General features: G+C 40.7%; 1 protein-coding gene across 1 annotated transcript in view; it reads right to left on the reverse strand.

Annotated features, from left to right (window-relative positions):
- Nucleotides 1-3,050: 3,050 nt before the first annotated feature.
- Nucleotides 3,051-24,895, reverse strand: part of TRIM71 (tripartite motif containing 71) — a 64,428-nt gene continuing 42,583 nt past the window's right edge. Inside the window, exons 2-4 of the mRNA XM_019536421.1 lie at nt 21,570-21,737; nt 7,273-7,407; nt 3,051-4,581 (exon numbers count right to left, since the gene is read on the reverse strand). Coding sequence (XP_019391966.1) covers nt 3,130-4,581; nt 7,273-7,407; nt 21,570-21,683 — 1,701 coding nt within the window. The 5' untranslated portion in view covers nt 21,684-21,737 and the 3' untranslated portion in view covers nt 3,051-3,129. The remainder of the gene's footprint in view (nt 4,582-7,272; nt 7,408-21,569; nt 21,738-24,895) is intronic.

Raw genomic sequence — 24,895 nt, forward strand, 5'->3', positions numbered from 1 at the left:
GTTTGGCATTTTACTTTCACTAGAACATCATGCTAACTTTATTTATTGCATTATAAAACACTCCATCTGAAAAGCTACTACTCTCAAATGAGATCAAGTGTGCTTAGCACTATCTACTACAGTAACAGTTTAGGAATTAATTTGGGTAGCCCTACAGTAGTGTTTTAAAAACCAAAGCTTCCCAACATGTGAAATGAAACACTTAGAGGCCAAATGGTTTTTGTTTGTGCTGTACGCAGATCCACTGAACTAAGTAACAGAAACTTAAAAACAAACAAAAAACACAACATTCCTCCCTCAGAGATTTGCGGCCTTCTTCTAGCTTGTGCAACGACAATGCAAAATAGCAAAGGTCGATGGAAATTCCACCAACCAGCAGCCCTTCCACACTACAGGGATGGTGAAGGACAAGAGCAATTTTTCTAGAATTCGACACAAAGAATGCCAGAAGCAGCTAAAGCAGTTTCAAATAATGCCCTGAAGAAAGGAAATCTGAAAGGGCAAGACCAATAAACAATAAGCACAATAGCTCTTCTGGTATAATCCAGCACTGACAACCATATGGGTCAAGGTAAAAAAAAAAAAAAAAGGCCAAGTATTTTTAAGACACAAAATGTGATAAATGCAAGGATACTGCAAACTAAAAATTAAAGCTTTTAACCAGTTCTTTGGTATATAGATCTTTTAATCTAATTAATTCCACAGCCCAAGAAACAAACAATTCTCCTAGTGAAGAACACAAACAGCTTTCACAAGGAGTCAGACAGAACCAGATTGTGAGTGTTAAAAAAGGAATGGCTTGCTTTATCACGCATATGATCTGAATGGCCATATTCAAATTTAAATATATGCATAAAAGATTATCTTTGATATATTAAAAAAAAAAAAAAAAAAAAAAAAAAGGTTTTTCAACGACACTCTCCATTAAAATTAAGACCAGCTGCAATATGTTGCTTTGAGGAATTTGCTTCATGAAACTTTGGCTGAAGATAGAGTAGTTGTTCTATACTGTGTAATTTAGGGTTAACTCCACCCCATCTTAAAAGAGGAATTTTGCTATCCCAAGACTCTCAGTTTCACTTCCAAAGTAGCTACTATCATGGAGTGTGAATGTATAGTCATAAGGATTTCTAAAAACAGGAAATCCCTTTATTGGAAGTCTGATAGTAGGAAAATGCAGTGAAAGAAAATACACCTTGAAATACTCAATTAACATGGAAAGAACCCTTCGATATTCTAGGTTGCTTTTGTGAGTGGGATCTTGGAGAGATCAACACTTTCCTTCAAGGGTAGCAAGGCACCTTAGCTTTTTTAGATAATGACCTTGCTCAATCTTTCAGCACAGCTCTTGCTGGAATAGAAAATGCAATTTTTACAGCAAAGCAAGGAGATTGCATGAAGTCTTCAATCCCCACATGGGAAAGCTCCTCACGCTAACTACATTAGCTCTTTTGGTTTGCCATCATGGGCCCTACACAGAAGGCAAGGCAATACATGTCTTGGGAGTCCCTTCCCAACTTAGCTGTTAACACTGGCATGAAAATACTTAAGTGTGGACTGTAATTTCCCAAGAATTATATTCATGTGGCTTGGTAAAGCAGCTCTCTCCAAAGAAATCTCTGCTTCTCCAAAAAAACAAGAATCCCTTCTTCCCTAGTTAGAGCCAAGCTTTGCAGCTTAAAAATCAGATTCAGAATTTAAATCAGAATTCAGAAGTTTTGATTTTGGCCACTGTCCCCATTTTAAGCAGAAGTCTTTGGTGCTGCCCTGGAAAAGATGCATGTAGATCCATGGTGCTTTCTGTTAATTACTTAATAAAATCAGGACTAGTACCACCAATCTATGGGGCTATTAGGGTGTCCTCACCTCTGAGTCTTTTGATCCAACTGTTTGGAGGGTGAGGGAGGGAGGGGAAGAGGAAGATATGAAAGGGTGAAGGGAAAAGAACAAAAAAGTTTCATTCTTGTCACTGATTAGTTGGACCTCTCCGAAATGCACCCTGAATTTCCAAAGTTGTGCTTGTTTTTGGAAAAAACGAGACATATTAATTTGTCCCAGAACAAATCTATTAACTCAGTTCCTCTAACTAAAGTCTTAAAATGGAAGGAAAAGAAAGACTAGCTATTTCACAAGAAACAAAACTTCAAAATCAAGGGTTCACTCTTCCTTGTTGCCACACTCCTTGTAACCACCAGTGGTTTTCCATAGTGGTTAACACACAAGTGGAGGGAAGAATGGAAACTTGTTCTTCAAAATACAGCTAAGAGTCAACCAAAAAGACTAAAAGAAAAATTAAAGAATAGAGAATACATTAAAGAGTCTTGCTTTTTCATTTAATCTTATAACTAAGCTAAGTCACCAGAAGTGACTTTTGTTTAAAAAATAAAACCCAAGAAACAGAAATCTGTGCATTTTCTTAGCTTCATGTTGTGCTGTGGGATTACTACTCTTAAAACACACATGCCAAAAATGCAAGCATGCTTCTTCTGGCTACTGAACCCCACCCATTTCCACAAAAAGATCAAAGTCTTCTGGGAACAAGACACTGTATTGAACAGTAAATCAAACACATTGAGGTATTAAAAATAATAAAGGAGAACAAGAAAAAGTTCTCTGCTGCAGCAGCAATTAAAAAAAACCACCCTCCTAGCCCAAGCCACAGTATGATCAAGAACACAAAATTCTCTACAAATAGCTAATGCTACTGCTTCCCCCCCTCTGACCCCTTCTATATTTAAAAAGATACATAGAGCCTTTTTGGCTTAGTCTACAGAACTCACCACACAGACCACCTAATGTGCACAGCAACACATTTGTGCATGATGCCCCATCTGGGGGGGAAAAGAGGTAAAAAATTACTGAACTGTGTGTGCAGGGAGTGGGGTGGGGAGGGTCAGGGAGAAGGGAAAAAAAAAAGATAATGAGGTAGATAGAATTTTAGCTTCACAGGATCACTCCCTGCAGAAAAAAAAAGAAGTACATTCATCTGTAAAAAAAAAATTAAAGATGAGGTAGGTTTGAATCAACGTTGTATTTTTTCATTATCTTAAAAAAAAAAAAAAAGAAAAGAAGAAAAAAAAGAAAAAAGAAATTTCCCTGAGACAGTTTCTTCCTAATTCAGACAACAAATTAGAAGACGAGAATCCGATTGTTTCCAAAGTCGACCACAACAATCATGCCATCAGGGGTGACTGCTATACCCGAAGGACGGTCCATCTGACCAAAGCCACTTCCCTGAGTGCCAAATTTGCATAAAAAGCTACCATTGGACTCAAATATCTGCACTCGGTGGTTCCTAGAATCAGCCACAATGATGCGCCCCTCTTGATCCACTGCCACACCCTGTGGGCGCAGGAACTGGCCATTACCAGTGCCTTCTGACCCAAGGAAGCGTGCTGACTGGCAATCTGGATGGATGACCAAAAGGCGATGGTTGTTGAAATCTGTGACTACTAAATGGCCCTCATGATTGAAAGTCACACCCCTTGGGGAATCAAAGTGCTTCCAGAGTGCCCCTTCAAAGCCATACTTATTCAGAAACACGCCGTCAGGCCCGAAGAGTTGAACTCGGTGGTTCCTTGTGTCAGAGACTAGGATTTTGCCTTCAGAGTTGACTGCCACATCCCACGGGTAATTGAATTGCCCATTCTTGGTTCCTTTCTCCCCAAATTTCAGAATGAACTGCCCCTCAAATGTGAAGATCTGGATGCGATGATTGTCCTTGTCAGCCACAACAATTCTACGCGAGATGTCACAGGCAACACCCGCAGGTCGATCAAACTGGCCAGGTCGGGAGCCCAACGTGCCAAATTTGTGGTGAAAGGTGCCACAAGGCTTAAACACCTGAATGCGGTTATTGCTGCGATCAGCAACAACGATGTAGCCCTCTTTGTCTACACTGACTCCCCAGGGACGACACAGCTTGCCATCACTATCTCCCTCACTGCCAAATGAAAGTCCTGGTAGCCCAATGCCAATGTAACTGCGCCCAGATTTCACCACGACCTTGAATGGACTGTTCTCAATGTGCTGGTTGCACATCATGACTGAAACAAGATGCTCTCCCTCCAGCTGTGGTCTGTAACTGACCACGTAGGTCCCATTTTGCTGATCACTGACATCGGCTCCAAACAGGTTTCCATCAGGGCCCATCACCACTGAGGAGATCATATCGCCTCCTGAAAGGCGTGGCTCACCGTCATGGTCGTATCCCATCACTGTGAAGGAGGCCACTTTGCCCTGTAGTGCACGTTTGAGACCTTCCCCAGTGGCTTTGGTCAGAGGAGCAAAAGCCCCACTGCTAACAAACCCCATTGATTTTATGGCCATGTACAAAGCCTGGTCAGGAGGTGTGAACATGATTCTGTCATCCTCCTGGGGCTGCAGAAGGCCTCTCACATTCTTCAGCTCCTGCACCTGAGCCAGCATGCGGTCCCGGGCCAGAAGAATATCTATGGTGCGCCCCTCCTCTAGGACCTGCTGAACAGCACTAATTGTGTTGTCCAGTTTATTCAGGTTCTGACGCAACTTTTCAACTTGCAAGTAGAGCGACTTGGCTTTGACTTGACGAATCTTTTCCACCTTAAATAAAAAAAATGAAAAGATATAAATGCCTATATTAAAGCAGCAGAATCCTACAGAAATATTCCCTCATAGTAGTATCTTGCGAAAAATTGTTGTTGCCATATGGGTGAGAAGATTGAAGAGAATAAGAGTACTCCGCAAGATAAAAAAAAAACTTATTTAAAAAGTATCCACCCTGCTGACTCTTAATTTTTCCTAATATAGGTTGCATCTTAATATGGATTTTTTTGTTTGTTTTCTTAAGGGATTTTAACTCCCTCTACCAGAGACACTCAACATTGTTTCCCTTTCCTGCTGACTGCCTTTTTCTGCCATGAGAAGGGGCTACATTGGCATGCCACTTGAAATCAGCATTTTTTTAAACCAAGAGAAAGTCTCCCTTTGCGTTATCCCATATTACAGGCACATAGGGGTTCTTGAAAGAGCAGAAGCAACCTCATTTAAAAACAGAGAAGCCTGGTCAATCCTCACTGCAGCTCAGGCATAGGAGATAGCATTACTGACATAATAGGAAGTAGGCTAAAATAAAAAACACCTTAAATGATGCCTTTCTGTATGCTGTTAGAAGATCGGACTTATCCACTACTGTTTTTTTTAAACTAAAATAGTGTTAATAACACCAACGAAATAAAAAATGGTTTGTGCACATATTGTGACTGCAAGCACCAAAACCAAGATTTTGGAGCCAATTACCTTATGACAAAGTACCTTACATTACTGATTCACCAAGGTTTAAATATTGGCTATTGGCTTGTAAAACAACTGTTGGTCTACTTTACACAGACATCTGTATACTTGCACTTTTGTACATGTATATGCACACTTTCCCTCATTACTTGATATCAGTACTTGCTAAAATCATTTAATGTTTTGTGTGGGAACAATACAAGTAACCTATTCCTTGGAAAATTAATGACAAGTATAACCATTACGTTGAGGAAATGATGGGAGTATATATCGCTAAACATTTTCATGTAGTGCCTTGGAAGTTCCAGGAAAGCAGATTTACTTATTCCTTGGCAATCTGTTTCCCTCCATCACAGAATGTGCCCATAACAAACAAACAAAAAATATAAAAAAGGCGAAAGAAAGTCTGCCAAAAGGTCTTAATGTTCAAATAATCTTGCACATAATAAACTAAACATATAATCAAAAGTTTAAGCAGTTAAAAAATGAGAAGGGAGTCACTATTAATTTTAATGATTCTTTGAAAATAATTAAATTCAACTCTGTTGGACTACTGAACTTGAAAAAACATTACGAACTGTCAAAATGAAATTGTAAACATTTTGCTGCTCATTCAGGTCAATTTTACATTGCTACACCTAAACAGAAAAGGAGAGATCACTACTTTAAAAAACCCAAAGAAAAACAAAACAACCAGTCTCCCGTACAGATACTTCCTGGCTTGCAGGAACTCCTCTCTATCCCTTAGGATCAAGTCACTGTTTGACCAACTTTCACAAACCAGCTCAAGCCTTACAGTTTAAATATTTAAGTCCTCCTTGCTTTATGAAATTTGTTTTTCCTTCATCTTCCTAAAAACAAGATGGATTTATATAGGCTAGTGTTAGGTCCCACAGCGTGTTATATAGGACTAGACTAGTGTTAGGCCCGTCTTGCAGAATATCTTGTTGCTACTGTCACTTGTTGTTCTACCATCCATAAAATCCTTGACTGCAGCTTGTTGCAGACTGAGCATGCCGGAGAAGGTGGGAAAACAGTGGTGAAGTGGTGTCCTCTTATTTTTACCTTTTCATATTCCTTAATTCAGAGATGTGCCAGCACCAGCCAGCCAGTGATAAAAGTAGAGCATAGTTTCTGATGGCTCACTAGCTGTAGTGACTAGAAGTTATCACTACAGAAAGCAATGCCAACATTTTTATTCCAAAAAGCAATATGGAGGCATTCTTGCAAATGAATTCTTGTGACTACAAAAGTAGGTTAGTCACAGCTGTCTGCACAGACTTTTTTTTATTACAGATAAACGGCAAAAAAGAAAGACGACCATCTGGACAAGTGTGAAAAGTAGCTTTTATATGTTTCAGTACATTAATACACTATACCACATTGTGTCTGCTTGCTACAACATGAAAGGTGTGGCCTTTACCAAGATCTGGCCTCTTCAATGAGTGGAAGGAATGGTCTTTTGGTTATTAAGAAGAAATTGATCCTCCCTCCTCCTCCACCCCCTTTTTTGGATCGTTTATTCATTCTAAAATTAGATACTAACATAAAATAAGAAATGGTGTCTAAGTAAACCAGACTGGGCATAGTTCTCTCCACTCATTGTATGCTTAATGTGTAGGGGGATAAACACCTGCAGTTAAGTTAGGCCTACTCTGTTCAATATTGCTGCAGGTGCGGTAAGATGGTTCCCAGGGTTCTGATGTATTGCTGCATGCCCCCACCAGGGGGACCTCCCCTATTGCTTGTGGGTTACTAGAGTGGGCTCCCTGGAACTCTCAGTCCCTCTATTTTATCTCAAACACATACATAACCCCCACCCCACTTTTGGTGGGGAATATCACCTTCATCCTGAAGATTTTCAGTGAGATTACTTAAAAATTAAAAATACTTAGTCCAAAGGCTCATCAGAAATAGGACCATTTACTAGTTCAAAAAGGATCAAATTTCTACCTTAAGGGTTATTTATCAGTAATTCAAGTAAATTAAGTTGCTTTTTACCTTCCATAGCAGTTCACACTCTCTTTCTTCCAGGGCCTTCTTATGTCTAGTTGTCACAGCTTTGACTTCAGACTGCACCATTTTAGCTTTCATTTCAACTTGCTCTGCCACTGCTTGGGCCTGTTCAATACTCAGCTGGAGAGGAAAGACATGTACTGCTTAGACAAACCAATTAAAGTTGCATTAGGCAAGGGGCTCTTGCATTTAACCCAACTCCTCCAGCATTAGAACAGATGGGTCAACATGCTCTCACAGTGCCCACTGTAGGACAAAGTTCAAAGAAGCTGTTTTCATTTAGGTTTTACTGAATGCCTGTCAGGTTCACATACCAGAGGCTGGAACTCCTGAAAGATTTGCTCCAGCAGACCAACACAGCATTCCCCACCCCCCGCCCCGCAATACATTCTGTGCTGCTCCACGGATACCAATCTACTTGCACAAAGTTCTAGTTGCAGAAAAGTTTGGTTCAATAAGCTTGCTAGTTAAAGTGACAAGCCAGAGAGAACCAACCAACCATATGGCAACACTGGTGTTAAATAAATTTTACTGAATTCACAGATCAAAATTTTACTAGCCATGAAATTCTGAGTAACATTATGTTATATAACAAGTGGCTTCTATTAGAATGCCAATGAATACCAATTTCTATGCAAGTCTACTATAATATAGACAGCCACCTCTGACTTGCTTATGAATAAATAAATCAATCTCTTGTAAAGAAGCATCTGTGCATAAAAAGGAAATTAGAATAAGCACGTTAAAACTGGACCAACTGTTAGAAAGAGCTTGACATTTCAACTCCTTTAGACAAAGTAGCGCAGTAAACCTGCCTACTTTATTTTAACAGGCTAGAATTTTGTACTAATGCAATATGCCAATTGTATGCAAAAACATTAAAAGCAATATCAAATTTACAAGGCATGCTTGGGAAAATAACAGACTAATAACAGCATTTAAAAAACTGAATTAAGAATTAACCTGAAGGCTATCATGAACCTTAGCAATATTTTTTTGGTCAGAGGATGCGTTTTTATTTTAGTAAAATAGAATATTTGGGTCCTTCTTTAAATCGAGTAAATCTCCTGTGGGTTTAAGGGCAATAGAACTACAAGGATTTTTCTGTATTCAAAACTTATATGGGAAAATGGAAGCTGAAAACATGAAATTTTTAAAATCAGGCTAAAATGGAAGACAGACCTTTTTCTCCACTCCAAGAGCCTCTTCAGTTTCAGAGCATTCCTCTTCTTAAAGTTTTGTTTTTAGATTAATGGGAAGTAGAAACACCCAGGAGATACAGTTCCTGCTTTGTATTGGTGGCTGAGGCAATAATCCTCAAAAAGGTTGGCGGGGGGGGGGGGCAGGAAGGCAGAGGAGAAGGAAAGGAAAGTGCTTTAGAGAGTAAGGCTGTACAAAGCTTTGGGTGCCAATTCAATTCAGGTGGGATTCGGCAGCCAAATCTCTACATTGAATTGGGAGACCAATAAAAAAAAAAAAAAGGCCAACATCAATTTGAAGCTCTCTGAATAGTTTCGGAGATTTGGACAGTCCCTGCTAGCCATCGCAGGGAGCTGGACCTCGACTCTATGCCAGTAAGTGTGGGAAGGGGGAGGGAACCTCCATTAGACCCCACCCCTGCTCGCTCCCTCAGCCCCCCTGAGCACCCCCCAACCCTTGCCCACTCTACCAGCCCCATCAATGGATGCCCCGCTGGACCCCAGCCTCAAAAAAAAGAGCTCTTCACTCACCAGTTGCTGCAGCAGCTTCAGGGTTTCTGGGGGTTCATGGCACAGCCCCCCCACAGCACAAAGCAGTGGAGGGCAGCAGGGATAGCCCCCCCCCCCGGCCTGGCAGGAGCTGCTGAGTGCAGAGCTTTTTCTTTTCTTCCTCTCAAAGCACTGGGATGCTAGGGCTGGGCAGGGAATGGGCCTATTTGATTCGGAGATTTGGCCAAATCTATTCAGGACAGTTATTGAAAATCACCAAATAGAACTGCTGTCCTCCAAATCAGCCAAACCCAAAGCAAATACTAGCTGCTGTGCACAGGCATATTTTAGAGTAGGTTTAAAGGTCTTATGGTAAAAGGTTCATAAATGGCTTAATAGGCTGGGTGTTTATTAGAGGTTGAGACATCCAGTTTAAAAAAAAATTAAGTTTTCAGCAAGTGATTATCATCCAAGATATCCAGAATGTGTGGGTGGCAAACTAACTGGAGGAATAGTACTTCAGATGATTAGTAGAACATCCCTTCAATAACTTTAAGACTAGACAGCCAAAAAAAACTAAGGTTCTAGACAGTTATTACAACGCATTGTTTAGTGTTCAAAACCAATGATCAGCAGGAGTTCAGAGCTACAGAGAGGTTGTTTGGTTGGATCTCTACAGGAAAGATTTAATCCTAAATTCTAACTGAAGAGCAGATCTAGTGCAGCACCAAAAGTCAGACCTATTGTAAATATGCCATTTGGGGTTTTTTTGTTTTTAAAAGAATAAACTTCTTTAGAAAAGTTCTTAAGCACTGAGAACAAAACAAAAGCTTACAGTCATATCTGAGGTGTCAAAGTAGAATTGTTATGCTTCCACTTAATCCATACCTTTAATCAGCTGCCTTCCAGCATTCCCTCTGAAATCAACCTGGAGTTTTCCCAAGTAAAGACAGAAGTACTCCTTTCTTCAACTAGAGGGATGGGCCCCTATGTTAGCTGTTGCTCTATTTTACAAGGATGTATTTTCCCCACTATTCTATAACTGAAGCTCATACACCCAAGACTATAATGTTCTTGAACAGCAGTATTGGTTAGGACTGCAACCTGCATGCTACATACCCTAGAAACAGAAAAGGCATTAGAGCATGGAACAGCAAAAACATACCTCCAGTTTCATCACCAAGGCAAGACTGAGATAGCCAAAGACATTCCCACCCCACCCCACCCCCAAACAATGAAGGTAGACAGGATGGGGAATCCATACAGACAAAGTTGCAAAGAAGTTTACATGCCACATAGGCCTGAGAATTGGTCAGATAAGACTTCTGACCACTGTTTACCTGCTAGGGCATCTCTCAAGCTTTTGATCCATGGAGGTTTTACACCTGCCCCCCTCCCCCGGTTTTCGAAATTATTTACCTAGATGATGAAAATGCAGTGCTCAAAGATAGAGACTGGTCTTTCAGGATGTGACATGCCCTTTGGCTCAAGTTGTCTTTTTTATTGCCATTTTCCTGTTTTTGAAGTTTAGGACAAAAACCCAGAAAAATGCACTGCCATGAAAAGCAAAACACTTCAAAGCCCCAGCAAACTGCAGGAGTCAGAAGTGAACTTATTTCAAATTAAGAATGTCTGTGGCACTGAAATACTGACAGTCAGCAAGGTACCACAGCAAACTGCCTCTTCTCTCAAGCCCACTTGCACACCAGCATAGCACAGTGTGCACCAAACTCCAATAGCAGAAGAAAACATCTGGCGTACTAAGGGTATAAAATTGCTCACATTATCAAAATTCAAGAGCATTTGCTTCACTACTGTTGGAGTACTCTTCAGGCACCTGGGAGCTTGCAAGAGCGTATGTCATTTTTCAGGATACCAGTACAAATTGATTATTTATTTCATCTCAACATGCAGTATTTTACACTTATTTTCAAAGCACAGACACCACACAAACAGGCCTGCAAACAAGCCTAGTGTGAAGCATGGCCTGGACTCCTGTGAGCCTATGTACAAATGTTTTGATCAAACATTCCATTCCAAGGTGAAACAACCAACCCAGACTTGCTCAACCTGTTCCTATGTACAGTAGCCATTTTTAACATGTGTGTGAAAGAGTTATTTATCTGGTTGTCCCCCAAGTTCCAAAGTGACTGTTTTTTCACTCTTTAAATGGCAAGGTAGAAGTGCATCATCTGCTCTCCCAATTAAAGAATTGGGCCCTCAATTAGTGGTACACATTTTCTAGAAACTCAGTTCCATTCTAATTATCTCCCACCAGAAACAGTTAGATTAGTACCACAAAAGTGTGGCTTTAGAAACTTTAATTTTCCTCTTGTTCCAAAACTTGATAGAAAAGCTAGTGTAAGCTTCTACAGCTATACTTACTTCAGCAACACTATAACCATCCATGAGTTAAGGGCAAATAAACTGATACATATGAGTAAAAGGAGCAAACTGGTTTACTTCTCATCTTCAGATATGTTTCTAGCTTTGTGTAGATTTAAGTAAGGGATAAGTCCCAAAAAAGTTCAGTTAAGCCCTACAAATTTTAAAAGGCAAGGTTGTTGTTCATTTCTGCTTCATACTGACACCATGCAAGACAGGGATGCTAGTTGTAACTGTTCAAAACTACAAACATTTAAGTTAAAAACAAGTTGCTTTTAAAACCACTTTCATTTTTCTTCTGTGTCACTAGAGACAGCCAAAGTTTTAGTGCACCTTCAGTCACATTTCCAAAAAGCAGAACCCTGACTTTGAATGTCCTGCTTTGAGAATCATGGAAAAATACAGAATTTTGTAAATCAGAACTAGAGGTATGTGCTCTCCAAATGCACACACTTTTAGCTGGAGTTAAAAGGTTGAATTTTCTTTAATAAAAAGAAGTGTCAAGTGGGCACCAAACAATTAAAAAAAAAATACTGCATGGAATATTATCTTATTATTTGAAGATGGTATACATCCTCCTTTTTGTGTGAAAGGAAGTTTTTCCAGACCCCTGTGGCTGCTTTATCCCACTTTTGAGCAGCACGTCACATAGGCCTGAGAACTGGTCATATAAGACTTCTGACCACTATTTACTTGGTAGGGCATATCTCAAGCTTTTATCCCACTTTTGAGCAGCATAAGCCACCCAGAGTATACTAGCTAATTTTCTTCTGTGTGCAAGTGTATATGAGTGTGTTATAAAGTATGCATACACATGCATGCCTCCTTGTCCCAGTTTTTGTTCCTACCTAGACAATGAAGCAAGCTTGGTGCAACAAGTAGTTTATAAGGAATTTAAAAACAAACAAAAAACAAAACACACACACACCCAAAAGTGTTTTTTGGGGGGTTTTTTTTGGCAAGTCACCATCTTCAGAAAGGAAAGTTTATTCTTCAGCTTCTCTTGAAGGTTCATATAAGGAAAATATTAAAAAAAGTGCTAGGGGAGGGGGGAGGAAGTCTTCCACATCCCTTTAGTTTCAAAGTTACAACTGGCCTTAGCAAAAAGTGCTCTCTTTCAAAACATCTAACAGCTTCCCTTGGTTCTAACTAGTTCAGATAGAATCACAGAAAAAGTTAGCGTTGGAGGGGACCTCAGGAGGTCATATAGTCCACCCCCTGCTCAAAGCAGGACCATCCCCAACTAGATCATCCCAGCCAAGACTTTTTGTCTGTCTGGGTCTTAAACATCCAAGGATGGAGATTCCACCACCTCTCTGGGTAACCTGTTCCAGTGTTTTATTACCCTCTCCATGAGAAATTGTTTCCTAATGTCTAACCTAAACTTCTCTTGCTGCAACCCAAGACTATTGCTCCTTGTTCTGTCATCTGCCAGAACTGAGAACAGTCCAGCTCAATCCTCTTTGCAACCCCTCTTCAGGTAGTTGAAGTAGCTCTACAAAATCAGCCACTTTAAAAGAAACCCTCACCCCTGTTGGGAACAATGGGAGCCAGTGTAAAAATATAGGCACTTTTAGAAGGTGCAAGTTACTTTGCAAGTAGAAATTATGAAAAACTCACATGGGCTAAAAATAGCCAAAAGGTAAGTTCTAGAAATACAACCACTGATAAGTGGCATCTCTAGATTTAATTTTGGCTTTTAATACTTTGCTCAAATAAAACAAAACACAAAACTAAGTTAATGGTGGCTTGGAATGCTAAGACTGCTTTCAATGCAGTTCCATTCTTATTGCAGAAATAAATATTCCTGTTCTTGAAAGCAGTTTTGCCTATATTACATTGTACCAGTTTGGTTTTTAAAATGACTTGGCTGAATTAGTTTAAGTTAAGACCAGCCATGAGCCTCTTCCCTTTACTTTTCCCCAAAACAAAGGATGAAAGAAAGGGAACATGAAAGAAAAAAAAAAAAAACAGCCCAGAATACATGCAGCATCTGCCCCTGCCTCCACTGCGAACAAGGATCTTTGATGAAGATATGGCTGTAGGCTAAGCTGCATTTCAAATCAGAAGCTGACAGACTAGAAACTATTCACTAAGCTCCATCTTCAGAGCAGTAACATCTCACTGTTTTGTATCTTTACAAGTATGCTTTCCCCTCTACCCTTGTCCTCCCCCAAACTGTAGGCGGAAAAAAACTCATTTGCACCTTTGGATTAACATTTGGGAAGGGGGTAGTTCTCAAGCAAAGCTAAAGAATTTGCCACACAGCTACCCAATTCTTAAGACAAATTCAGCCCAAACCTGAGTTTGATAGGCAAACATTTTTCTGCCACCTTTAATAAAGAATGTAAGATTTAAGAGTAACAATTTAAAAATTCCTTACTATTTTAAATTTCTCAGGCTGGACAATTAAAAAAGCAAAATTGTGTCCATTTCCACTTTTGTTTGGAGCATTTCAGATTTGGGTTGGCAAAACTTAAATATTTAGGTTTGAACCTTTGCAAGGGGATTGCTATTTATTAAAAATCAAGTACACACTTGCACATGCTTTGGAACAAGACAGGAAAAGAAGATCATTTGTGTGAAGAGATGCAGTGGTGAGAAAGACAAGCAGCAGAATAGGACAACCCTTGAAATTTCAAATATTTACTGCCAGTTCCTGTTGTAGGAACAGAAGCCCTAACAAGGTACTCTGGATTGTTGGTTGAAGAACATAGGCAGACAAGGTTATTTGGATAAGTGTGATAGACCAAAAGAACAGTTCGGAAAAAAAAAATTGTTTTTCACAAGCTTTTTCCAACTATTCTATTGGTCTAATAAAAAAAAAACAAAACACCACATTTACCAAAAGAACCTTGTCTGCCTAACAAAAGCACTAGCATTTTCAACAGTGTCAGCTTTTCAACAGTGTCAGTATATCTACACCTGTGCTGTAATGCACATTAGTCTATTTTAATGCACATTAAAGCATCACTAAAAAGAGCCATTTAGTTAATCCACATCAAAATAAGCCAATGAGCATTAAGCAACAGTTCTACCGTCCTCTTTAGTTAATGCACATGAAGACAGGCTAATGCACATTTTCGTAGTACTTCACAACAGAGATACTAGATTTAATGTGCATTGACTAAAGTGTGCTAATGCACGTGTACTCATGCCCTATGCATCATTTAAAATACAGCTTACTGCTGCTGCCTAGACTTACACTGGGATGCTAGTGACCGAGAATGACCCATCTACGTTACAGCCTAGTTTTGCAGAATAACCTACTGCATAAGGAAAGTGGCAGAACTATTTTTTTAGACTGAGACAAATCTAAAAAGCAAGATTTAAACCCAGTTCTACTAAAGCAAAAACATCAGCTCCAGTATTAAAAAAAAAACAAACAAAAAACCCAAGCTGCATACAGTCAACACACCCAGTGCCACTTATCTCAATCATCAACTTCCCATCCACATAAGCTAACTGCAGGAATAAGGTGGATTTAGGAGCCAGCATGGTGGTGGGGCTGATCTGTTTTTGCTATTGGACTTTGCAAATTCCTTTTACTTAAGTGTCCGGTCAGACTCCACCCCATCTGCTCCCCAGCTGGATGCTTCTTATTGCTTTCCCAACAGGCCTCCCCCACAGCAATCCTCAAAATTTATTTCTCTGAGGCAGAAAGACATTGCCCTAATGGCTCTCTCTACCAACAGCTCTTCTGTCTTTGATGTCCAAAGATAACGGAATTACTTCCTCTGTGTTCTGCTAATGACCTAGCCCTGGTGCAGTCTTCAGCTTTTAAATAATATACTGTCAAAACAGCACAGCAAAGGCAGCCCAGGGCTTGCCTAGGCTAGGACAGAAAGTAGTATATTTTAAAAAGACAGTTATTTTAACTAACATGTTTAAAGGAAAAAAGCCTACAGAGGTCATACTGTATTTTAACATTTTGTTAGCCTAGTGATTACCCTATAGAGCAAACCCAAAGGTCACCCTGGATATTTAATGTGTTAAAATACAACCTGGCCTATCAAAAACCTCTCCAAACACTTTTAAAGAGACATACACCTCTTCTCTTAAATTTAGAGTAGGGGTAGGCAACGTTTTTTGGCTGGAGTGCCAAAAAACACCATAATGCCTACCTCGGAAGGCAGTGCTGGCATAACAGAAAAACAAAGTGAGGGCAAGGGGTACATGGCAGGATGCCCTGCTTGTGCCCCTTACCCCCCACCCACAGGCCCTGTCCCCCAGCCCTACTGCCCCTTGCCCCCCAGCCCAGGCTCCGTGGCTGCCAGCAGCTACCCCAGCTCTGGAAAGCTGCTGGAGCCCAGGCTGCTCCAAGCTTGCAGGATTCCAGCTGTCTGCTGAGAACAGCCCGGGATCCCAGCTGGCAGCAGCTCCCTAGAGCTGGGGCAGCTGCAGTCAGGAGGTTCCAAACAGCTGTGCCAGGCTCCATCACCAGCAGGCGTGCCTTGGAGTGGGGGGTGGGGGCAGGGCCTGAGGCAGCGCAGCCCTGGTCTCTTCCCAGCTCCCAACACAGAGGTGATGAGCCCAGTGCAGCTGTTTGTAGCCAGCCTGGGCTCTGGGCAGTTGGGCACACTCTTGCTTAAGCTTGAATCATCCCCTGCACATTCACTCATACTGGCCCAAATCATTAAATTAACCTGTTTAGGGTTTTTTTGGTTTTGGTGTTTTGTTTTAGTTTGTTTTGTTTTGTTTTTTGTGGGGGGGGGCATGGAGAGATAAATCTGAAATGTAGTTTGTGTCCATAAGGTATAGATGCACCCTGTTCTAGAGCCTGGTAACAAGCTAACTCAGTAGTTCTCAACCTTTAAAAAAAAAAAAAAAAAGGACTTGGAGGCTCCCCTTGGAAAATGCTAGCTTTTAATTTTCACTTGGTTTTTGACTAGCAGAAAAAGAGCAAATTGATTGCAAATTGCTCAGAAAGACCACAAGTTGGGTTTTTGATGTTATAGATTTCCATTTGAAATCTCTGGGTTTAAATTTTGTGAATCATCTTAGCACACTGTGGCATCCTTGAAAGGATAAATCAAGGTACCCCAGGGTGCTGTGGTATCCTGGTTGGGAACCACTGGGTTAGCTAGCAAAACATTAAAAAAATTCTTCTGCATGGGCTGAACATGCAGTTTCACTGCCCCTGGGAAAGATGGAGAACAGAGCATGTAACTGTTTCTTTGGAGTCACAAAATGAATAAAAAACTTTTGGCTTGATCTGAACGTTCTTTATACATTTGCTCGCAGTCCTTCAGAATCATTTGCTGTATTCACATTCATACAATCTTTTAGACCCTGCATAGCCTATTTTTGCATTTTCTTGTCCTTAACTAACATTAATGGGTTAGCTTAGTGTTGGACATCTTTTGCCAGTTGTTTCAGGCATGAAAGATACAAAGGAAAAAGATATACCACAAAGTTAGTAGGGTGGAAGCAAAAAGTTCACGTGACTACTAACAGAATGGCATTCAAAGCCTCGTGGCTAATTTCTGCTTTAATTTTTAAGAGGCACGTTCTGCTCCTAAATCATCTCACTGATGCTTTATCTCTACCAACAGTACTAGAGGTCAAAAGTAATAATCTAATTACTAACAGACTACCCCTTGTCTAGGCCAGTGTTGGGAAATTCAAAGCACTGTGCCTCTTTTAAGCTACCATATCCCTACTCTTTGCTCAGACTTGGGACATCTTAAATGCTTCAATATGGTTTCCACAGAACAGTCCTGACAGTCTTGGGACTGTCAAATCATGAGTCAGGGTGACCTTTAAAGCAGGCCTGGGGAGAAGTTGCGACTTCCTGGCACGTCCATGAATAAGCAATCCATTTGGTGCCAAGCTCCAAAAAGCCATTATTTCTCTCTGTTCTGGGCCCCCATAATCTCCAGAAATTAGGATGGTAAACAGTTTATAACTATCTATATTGTAGTATGGCCATTTTACTAGGCACTATACAAACATAACAAAGATCTTGCCCCAGAGAGCAGGGGGTAAACTCATCTGGCCCTATCGGCTGGATGAATGGGATGGGCCCAGCTCCATAGGCCAGATCAGGCCAATAGACACCCCACCACCCACTGCACACCAAATCCAGCATCCCAACTCAACAATCCTGGAGTTGCCAGAGTGGATGTTGGATGCAGCATGGTGGGGAAGGAGGAAGAGGGGGTGGAGGTGTCCTGGACTGGACCCACATGCAGCACGGGTCATGGAGCAGGCACTGAGCATCCCAGACTGGCCAGGGTGGGCACCATGTGCGTGTCCCAAATGATGGGGCTCCATGGCTGGATCATGCCTACAGGCCATATGCTTTGACACCCTGCTATAAAGAACTTAGCTCAAGTAATGAAACAATAGTTTTCTTTATTCTTCTAGCTGAGGTACTTACATGGCACTCATGATCTTACTATTCATGAACCTTAGAACCAAAATTTACTTTCACAAACGTCCCCACAAGGGAGGGAGTGTTCTTACCCATTTTAAAGGGCAGGAAATTGATGTTGAAAGAAATTAAGTCACTCTGAATCATATAGGAAACCAAGAGCAGAGCAGGGAAATGGAACAGGGTCTCCTCTGTTTCTCCCAGCACAACACACGCCACTTCCTTTCACGAGTGAGCAGCATTTGAAAGCATTAGCCAGCTTTTGTTCTCCATGACAAGAATTTAATGATTTACCTCTTAACCATCAAAGTCTCCATGATGCACTCTGAATGTCAATTCCATTTTGGAGTTTGTCTTTAGCACTTATAGAACTCAAAAATGATGCTACCTAATGACCTCTATGAGATTTCGGACCAGTTTTAAGTTTAACTTTTTTTGCTGTCAAGATTTGCTGGACACAAGTTGGCTGCTGAAACCTCCTCTGGAGCACCACTAGGCCTGTTAAACTGGGTTTTACCAATTTGCACATCTCCATCTCTCTATGCACCCAAACACCCTACAGTTTTCTTCCTCTTCTGCCTGTTGAATCCAATGTGGTATATGTTGAAAAATATTTTTACACAATGATGATTTTGTCCTCTTCCTCCCTTCCTGCCCAAAAGTTTGTCAGCAGAGACTGGACCTCTTCAGATAAGTGCAAGTGACTGCCCTCTTTGAATATGGCTGCTTTCCTTCCACTGTCTTCAAGTGGGACTAAATCCAGATTATCCCCTTAGAAAATGGTAGCCAACTATTGTCAGAATGCATGGCAGAACACTGAGGAATAGATAAACGAGGGGACAGTAGTTTTTGGCCACAGCATCCTGTGGCATCAGTCCCACAGAGAAATAGGAATATCCATCTTTGTGGAAGGCTGGGTCAATGTTGCCCCCCTGTTACAGAAAACTTTCAGGTAGAATGGAAAGTAGTAATTGTTTTAAAAATTAATTCTTCAAATGTAGCCTATATACAATTATTTCAGTGAGCTTTAGCCACATGGGAAATTTACAATGTGTTCCCCAAGATTGTTATGGAATGCCAGAGTCTAATGATGTATTCGAATTACCTTAGAAGGCCCTCAAAAAGTTAACTTTCAACCCCTAAAAAGTGTACTTAAAGAAGCTTCAGAAAGTGTATTCTACAAAAAACTCACCATGTGCTGTTACTCTTCGAACAGAGGCAGAATTATTGCTTTAAGAGCAAAGTGCAGTGTTCATGATGATGGTTTCACACTGACATCTATTATGGAGGCACCAGTTTCATAAGCATTGCACAAGTCTCAAAATTGTAAAAAAAAAAAAAAGAGGCAACTAGAAGCAACATCCTTTAGGGCAGGGGTTCTCAAACTGTGGGTTGCGACCAAACTTAAAGGGAGCCACAAACTTCCCAAGGGGTACAAATGGTTATGTGGAGTGGTGGATGGCAGCAGTGGCTGCCGCGTGCAAGCTCACCATCCCTTGCCGCCATCCAGCACTCAGGGTTGTGGTATCACAAAGTCTGAGAACCTCTGCTTTACAGCAAAAGGTATTTCATGCTGCTATTAACTATAGATGATGACCATTCAGTTATTTTCTGTGTTAAAGATTTAATCATTTTGAGATTATAACAGGGAGGCAGTTAAGTGTCTGTTATTTAGATTTGGAAAGTGCAAAGTACAGTGAGTGCTGGTTCATGAAATGGCTCTTTACTACTGCAGCAACAAAGCAAGCCACAGCTATTATACTGTAAGTGTCACCACCATTCCTAAGGCAGGGATTTTCAACTTTTTTTGGTCAGGGTACCCCCAGCAACCGGTCAAGAAGCAGGAAGGGGGGTTCCCTGGCAGCCAGTCGCAGCACGGAATCCTTAAGTGCAGTGGCATCTCCACACTGCTGCATACCCCCCTGGAGCCTTCCAATGTACCCCCAGGGGTATGTGTACCTCCCCACAGTTGAAACCCCACCTCCCCCCAACATAGAACCTGCAGATGTTGTGTATCCCCTATCTTCAAAAAAAAAGTTAGTTCTGTGTTTAATTTCAGAGTAAGATAGGAACCACTGCTTGACACTGTCCTCTAATTTCAGGTACCAAACCAAATCAAGGCTTTTCAGGCTACCAAGGATTCACATAGCATTTCAGTACTAAAGTGTGACAGCTGAGAATGAGGCATCAGTATTTATTTGTAAAGCTGCTTCCTTTTCAAAAGTCTGGTCATTAATATTGAAAATGAACTGGGGAAAAGCAGCAGTATGTGGAAGTAAAATAGAAGGTTAAGTTAAATTGGCTCTCATGGCATTTATATAGGAGGTAGGATCTCTGGGAATAAGGAATAGTCTAAAAAGTAAATTTGTTGCAAACACACTAGGAAACAGTATACCAAGTGATAATCCTGGATCTGATCTGATTTCTCAGAAGAGACCACCTATATACAAGTCATTAAATCTCAAATTTCAAGAAATATCCTCTAATTTACGTATCAAATAGCAAAGATAAAAGGCCTGACTTATTGGAGACTGCAGTCATCAGATTCAAATAAAATCCGTGGTCTTCAGCACCTCTAAAAACACGGTTGTAGGTTTGCAAACTTGAGGCCCTCTTTTGAAAAAAAAATCTAGCTTCAAAACACCGTGAACTGCAGAGCAACACCTATCTTTGCAGTTCTAATACAGGTTCCAAAAAAGCAGAGGACAGATTGAAGCCACTCAAATGTTTGGCTTAGAAAGGAAAAATTACACCCCCCCAAGTCTCACTGTTTTGTTTTGTTTTTTTTTGTAGGGCCTAACTATTTTGGATATTTGAGACTGGTGATAAACTACTTCACAAGGTACGAGAAGAATAATATTTACAGGGCTTTGACAATGGGCAGAACCCTGGAAGTTGTAATAACTAACATAATCACTTGATTTAAGGGGACTGTAGTTTATAGCCCAATTCTGCCACATGCATCTCAACAAGTAGCCCTTTATTTCAGGAGAACTTCTACCATCAGCAAAATAACCTGTACTACTGGTTAAATTCCTTTCTATCTACTGAAATTCCTTCTGCCATTTGGAGGGGCATGGTATTTTTAATCCCACCCTGGTTCAATATTTAGATTTGTTGTATGCTCTTGAACAGCTGTAGCATTCCACAAATGGCACCACTTAAGCCAGGGGTGGGTGAAGGCATTTTTTACATAGAGAATGGCCCCTGAATGCAAGGTGCTGTATGACTAAATTCATCCTCATTCAGAGTCTCAGAAGGTTATACTTGTAACAGAGCCCCGCTCACCCACACAGTGAAATTGAGATCATTCTGATCCAAGTACTTGATGCTTCCTATGCATCTTGTGGCAATGCTAGTCAGAAACATGGGTTAGAAACTTCTGGCAAGTCCCTGCTCTGAAGAAATGGACACACTTACTGACAGTTATATAGCTGCAATAAGGCATGTGCCACCTGCCAAGCCAGCTTCACCAGTTTAGAACATTGAGCCTGCAGGTATTCAGAACAAGTCACATGTTAAACTGCTCGGCATTTCAAGCAGAAACAGTAAAACATCATTATTTATAGAAAAAAAGACAATGTAATAAAGAAGTATGCAGTTAACATGCTAGCATTTCCTTTGATTTTACTGCTGACAAGGTAGAGACTGCGTTAACCCATGAACAGAAATAGGGCAAGAAGCACACTCGAACACCAAGTTAGACATTACAGAGAGAAAATGGAATAGCTCATGTTTGTCTTTTCACTTACAAGGGATGCTCTAGCAGCAGAAACTGCTGGGAGGGAGAGAGGCGAAGGAGCAAGGTTTTCTTAGCCAGAGGAACATCTTACCTGAATAGCCTGGCGTCCTTGCTGAGCATCCGCTAGCAGCTGGATGGTAAGGGTTCTTGAATCTTGAAGGGCATCTTGGAGGTAGATAAAACTATGACCTACATGTCGTCCCATAGTACATTCCCGGCAGATTGGGACAGAACAAGTGTCACAGTAGAAATGCAGCACCTGAGAGGGAGTATACAAAAAACCATATGATAGTGAACCAAGCCGCAGTAAAGACAACAGACACTACCATAGCTAAACAAGGAAGAGAGGCGGAGGGAGTAGTGATAAAGGGTTTTTGCAATACCAGCAGTTTCCATGGGGGGGAGGGGAGAGCTGTCTCTTGTAAAGGGCCAATCAGCTGGACAGAAGTAAAATGAAAACATTAGTTTTCTTTGCAATACAATATCAGAAAAAACACACCACAAAAAAACAAAAACAAACACAAAACCCAACCAACTCACTGATCTACCCCATTCCCCCTCTCAAGAACAGAAACCATCTGCCAGCACTCAGATTTGGACATGCCATCTACTACATGCTTCAAATTACTTTTCTTGCATATACAAGCATTGTGCACACAGATACTAAACCATTTAATTTTGCACAGTGCAAGGATAAGAATTACTATCAGGGCAAAATAAAACTAAAATCCAAGGGTAATCATCCCACTAATTTTTCAGTCTATTGGCAGGATAGAAGATCCAAGGCAAGGACAGATTGGATGCAAATGTTTACCTTGCACCACCTTTCAGTCAAATGTGGTATTGAAGACAGAAAATTTCAGCAATCCTCCCCTGCAAGCCAGCACCTCAAGGTGTCAGTGGCAGTTCTAGGAAGAGCTCATACAACAGAAGTTGAAGAATTTTAAATGGAAACAGAACCCCATTTTGACCAGTACCAAACACAGACAGCAAGTGCTTGCACAGCACCCAAAGTTTCACCTTAGATTAGTGGTTCTCAACATTTCACACTCAAGGCACCTCTACATATGCTTGAGGTACCCCCTTGGAACTCTTGTTTTTTCTATAAGCAAAAAAGTGAAAGAGCCATTTTCTTGTTGCAAAGAACTCTGAAAGACCACTATGGATTTCAATTTGGCATCCCACAGCACCCTGAAAGGCACTCAAGGCACCCCAGAGTGCTGTAGCATACCTAGTTGAGAATCACTGCCCCTATAACCCAAGTAACAGCTCAAAAAGTCTCATTCACTCCTCCCTTTTGCTAGGGCCAGATATGAATTCTAGTTTAAATCAGCAACTTGTACTATTGAATTCCATCCAGCAGAGGGGAATATAGATATATATGGCTGGGAAAAGAGTCTGTGGAGGAGTGCAAAAGCCACCATAATTTGAGAATAAAAAAAAAAAAAGAGGTCAAAATGACAATCTAACTCCATACCTATACATAGAATTCTTGAAGCAGAAACCCACCAAAAAAAGTCTAATACTACAAGAATGTTTTTTTCAGCAGCAGCTGATTTCAGAGGAATGATTCAAAAACCTACAGAAGAACATGGAGCACATGGAAGATTTTGGGGCAAACACTGTACCAGATAAAACAACTGAGAGGCCAAACATCCTAATTCTTTTCCTAAGTGTTAAGTCCAACACCTGATCAAGTACACCAGGAAACTAGATTCAGAACCACAGTGAGTGTGTACATGTATGTTAAAAAGCACTCTTCCCCCCCCACAAATATCCCCCTGCTCCTATAGAGGCATCCAAGGAGATGGGTTAAAATTCTCAACAAAAAGGTTTTAATAAAAATAGTATTTTAAAGTGTTAACTTAAACAGATTGTTCCACCAGAAGAATCAGACTCAAACTTCTCTGCATCTACATGAAAAATTTGGTTCCAGACATTCCTAATCTTAAATATAATTTTATACATACATATAAGAGTTAAACGTACACACAATGGGGGGGAGGGGGTTACACACACTTTCAGAAATGCTTTAAAAATTTCTAAATGTCTTTCACTACAAAAAAAAAAAAAAAAAATCCTCCTCCTCCGTGTATGGCATGTCTGTATGAATTGGTATACTGAATTTCCCCATTTGGTAATTTTCAAAATTACAAGGAACATACATTATGTACTGCTCGATTACAGCTTTAAAAGGTAATGAAGATGAGAACTTGAATCTGTTATCCTTTAAAACATGCAACAGAAACTGTGCATTCCAATCAAGGAGGGAAGTTAAAGAAAATGGGAAGCACAAGAGCCAGAGTCCAGCAAGTTAAACCTGCCATTAGTTCTCTGTAACAGTCAATGCTGGAAGCAAAGCTAGGGCAAAGGCCAGGCAACTATCCCGACAGATCCAAATGCTACTGCTGCAAGAACACAATGCAGAATATTGGAATTATTCAGCTGCTCAAGCCACAGACAGCGAAGCTAACCAGCCTTCTCCCTCCATCCCCCAAATGAATACAGATGAACATTCAGTGGTTGAATTTTAAAATTCACACATTCACAGGATGAGATGACCGTTATATTTCAGAGTTTCAAGTTACATATGGAATGTCGTAAAATCTGGAGCCAAAACTGATAATCCTACTTTAGGGAGTAAAGATGTTGACTGACAGCATTTGCTTCTCCATATTCCTTCTCAGAACTTTTCTCCTAGGTTCAACACCATCTACATGACCCTGTAAGTCTTACAGTAATACAATCCTTGTAGTTCAAAATAAGTGTCTTTGTTTGGTTCTAAATAAAGAGAGAGACCAAGGTATAAAAATCCTCAAACACAGACCTTGCATCCAAATGCTGTACTGATCAAATATACAAAAGCTGGTTCAGGTGTGTAAAGAACCCCTCATTCAAATACCTAGAGCAGCAATTCTCAACTATTATGCCACATGTTAGCACCATTAAGCATGCAAGCAATTCAAAACTTAAAATCCAGAGACTTCAAACAAAACAGGAGTCCAGTGTTAAAACATTCTGGCTTGTTGGTGTTGTTAAGCTTCTTGCAATGGAAGAATTGCTTTATTAGTAAAAAAAATGAATGAAAACTAAAGAGCTAATGTTTTCCAAAGAGTACTTCGAGTCTAAAGGAGATTGAGAACCTCTAATCTAGAGCAGTAGACTGAAATGAAGAGTCGTCCAGGACAGTGGTTCATGGAAGCAAGTTAGTAGGTAGTATGCACCCAAAATAAAAGAGAGATCAGTTTGTTGCAATGCTGCAGGTCAGATACTGGACTGGTGTACTGTCTAGATTGAGACCACAGAACAGCCCCCTACCTCCCTGTTAGATCCAGTACATGCAACAGTCCTCCCCACCCTCAAGTCTGGGACTGTGCCATACATGGTGCATGCCTGGACTAGTGTGTAGCAAGGGAG

Source organism: Crocodylus porosus, unplaced genomic scaffold, assembly GCF_001723895.1.
Source record: "Crocodylus porosus isolate Cpor-Errol unplaced genomic scaffold, CroPor_comp1, whole genome shotgun sequence".
Classification (NCBI taxonomy): domain Eukaryota; kingdom Metazoa; phylum Chordata; order Crocodylia; family Crocodylidae; genus Crocodylus; species Crocodylus porosus.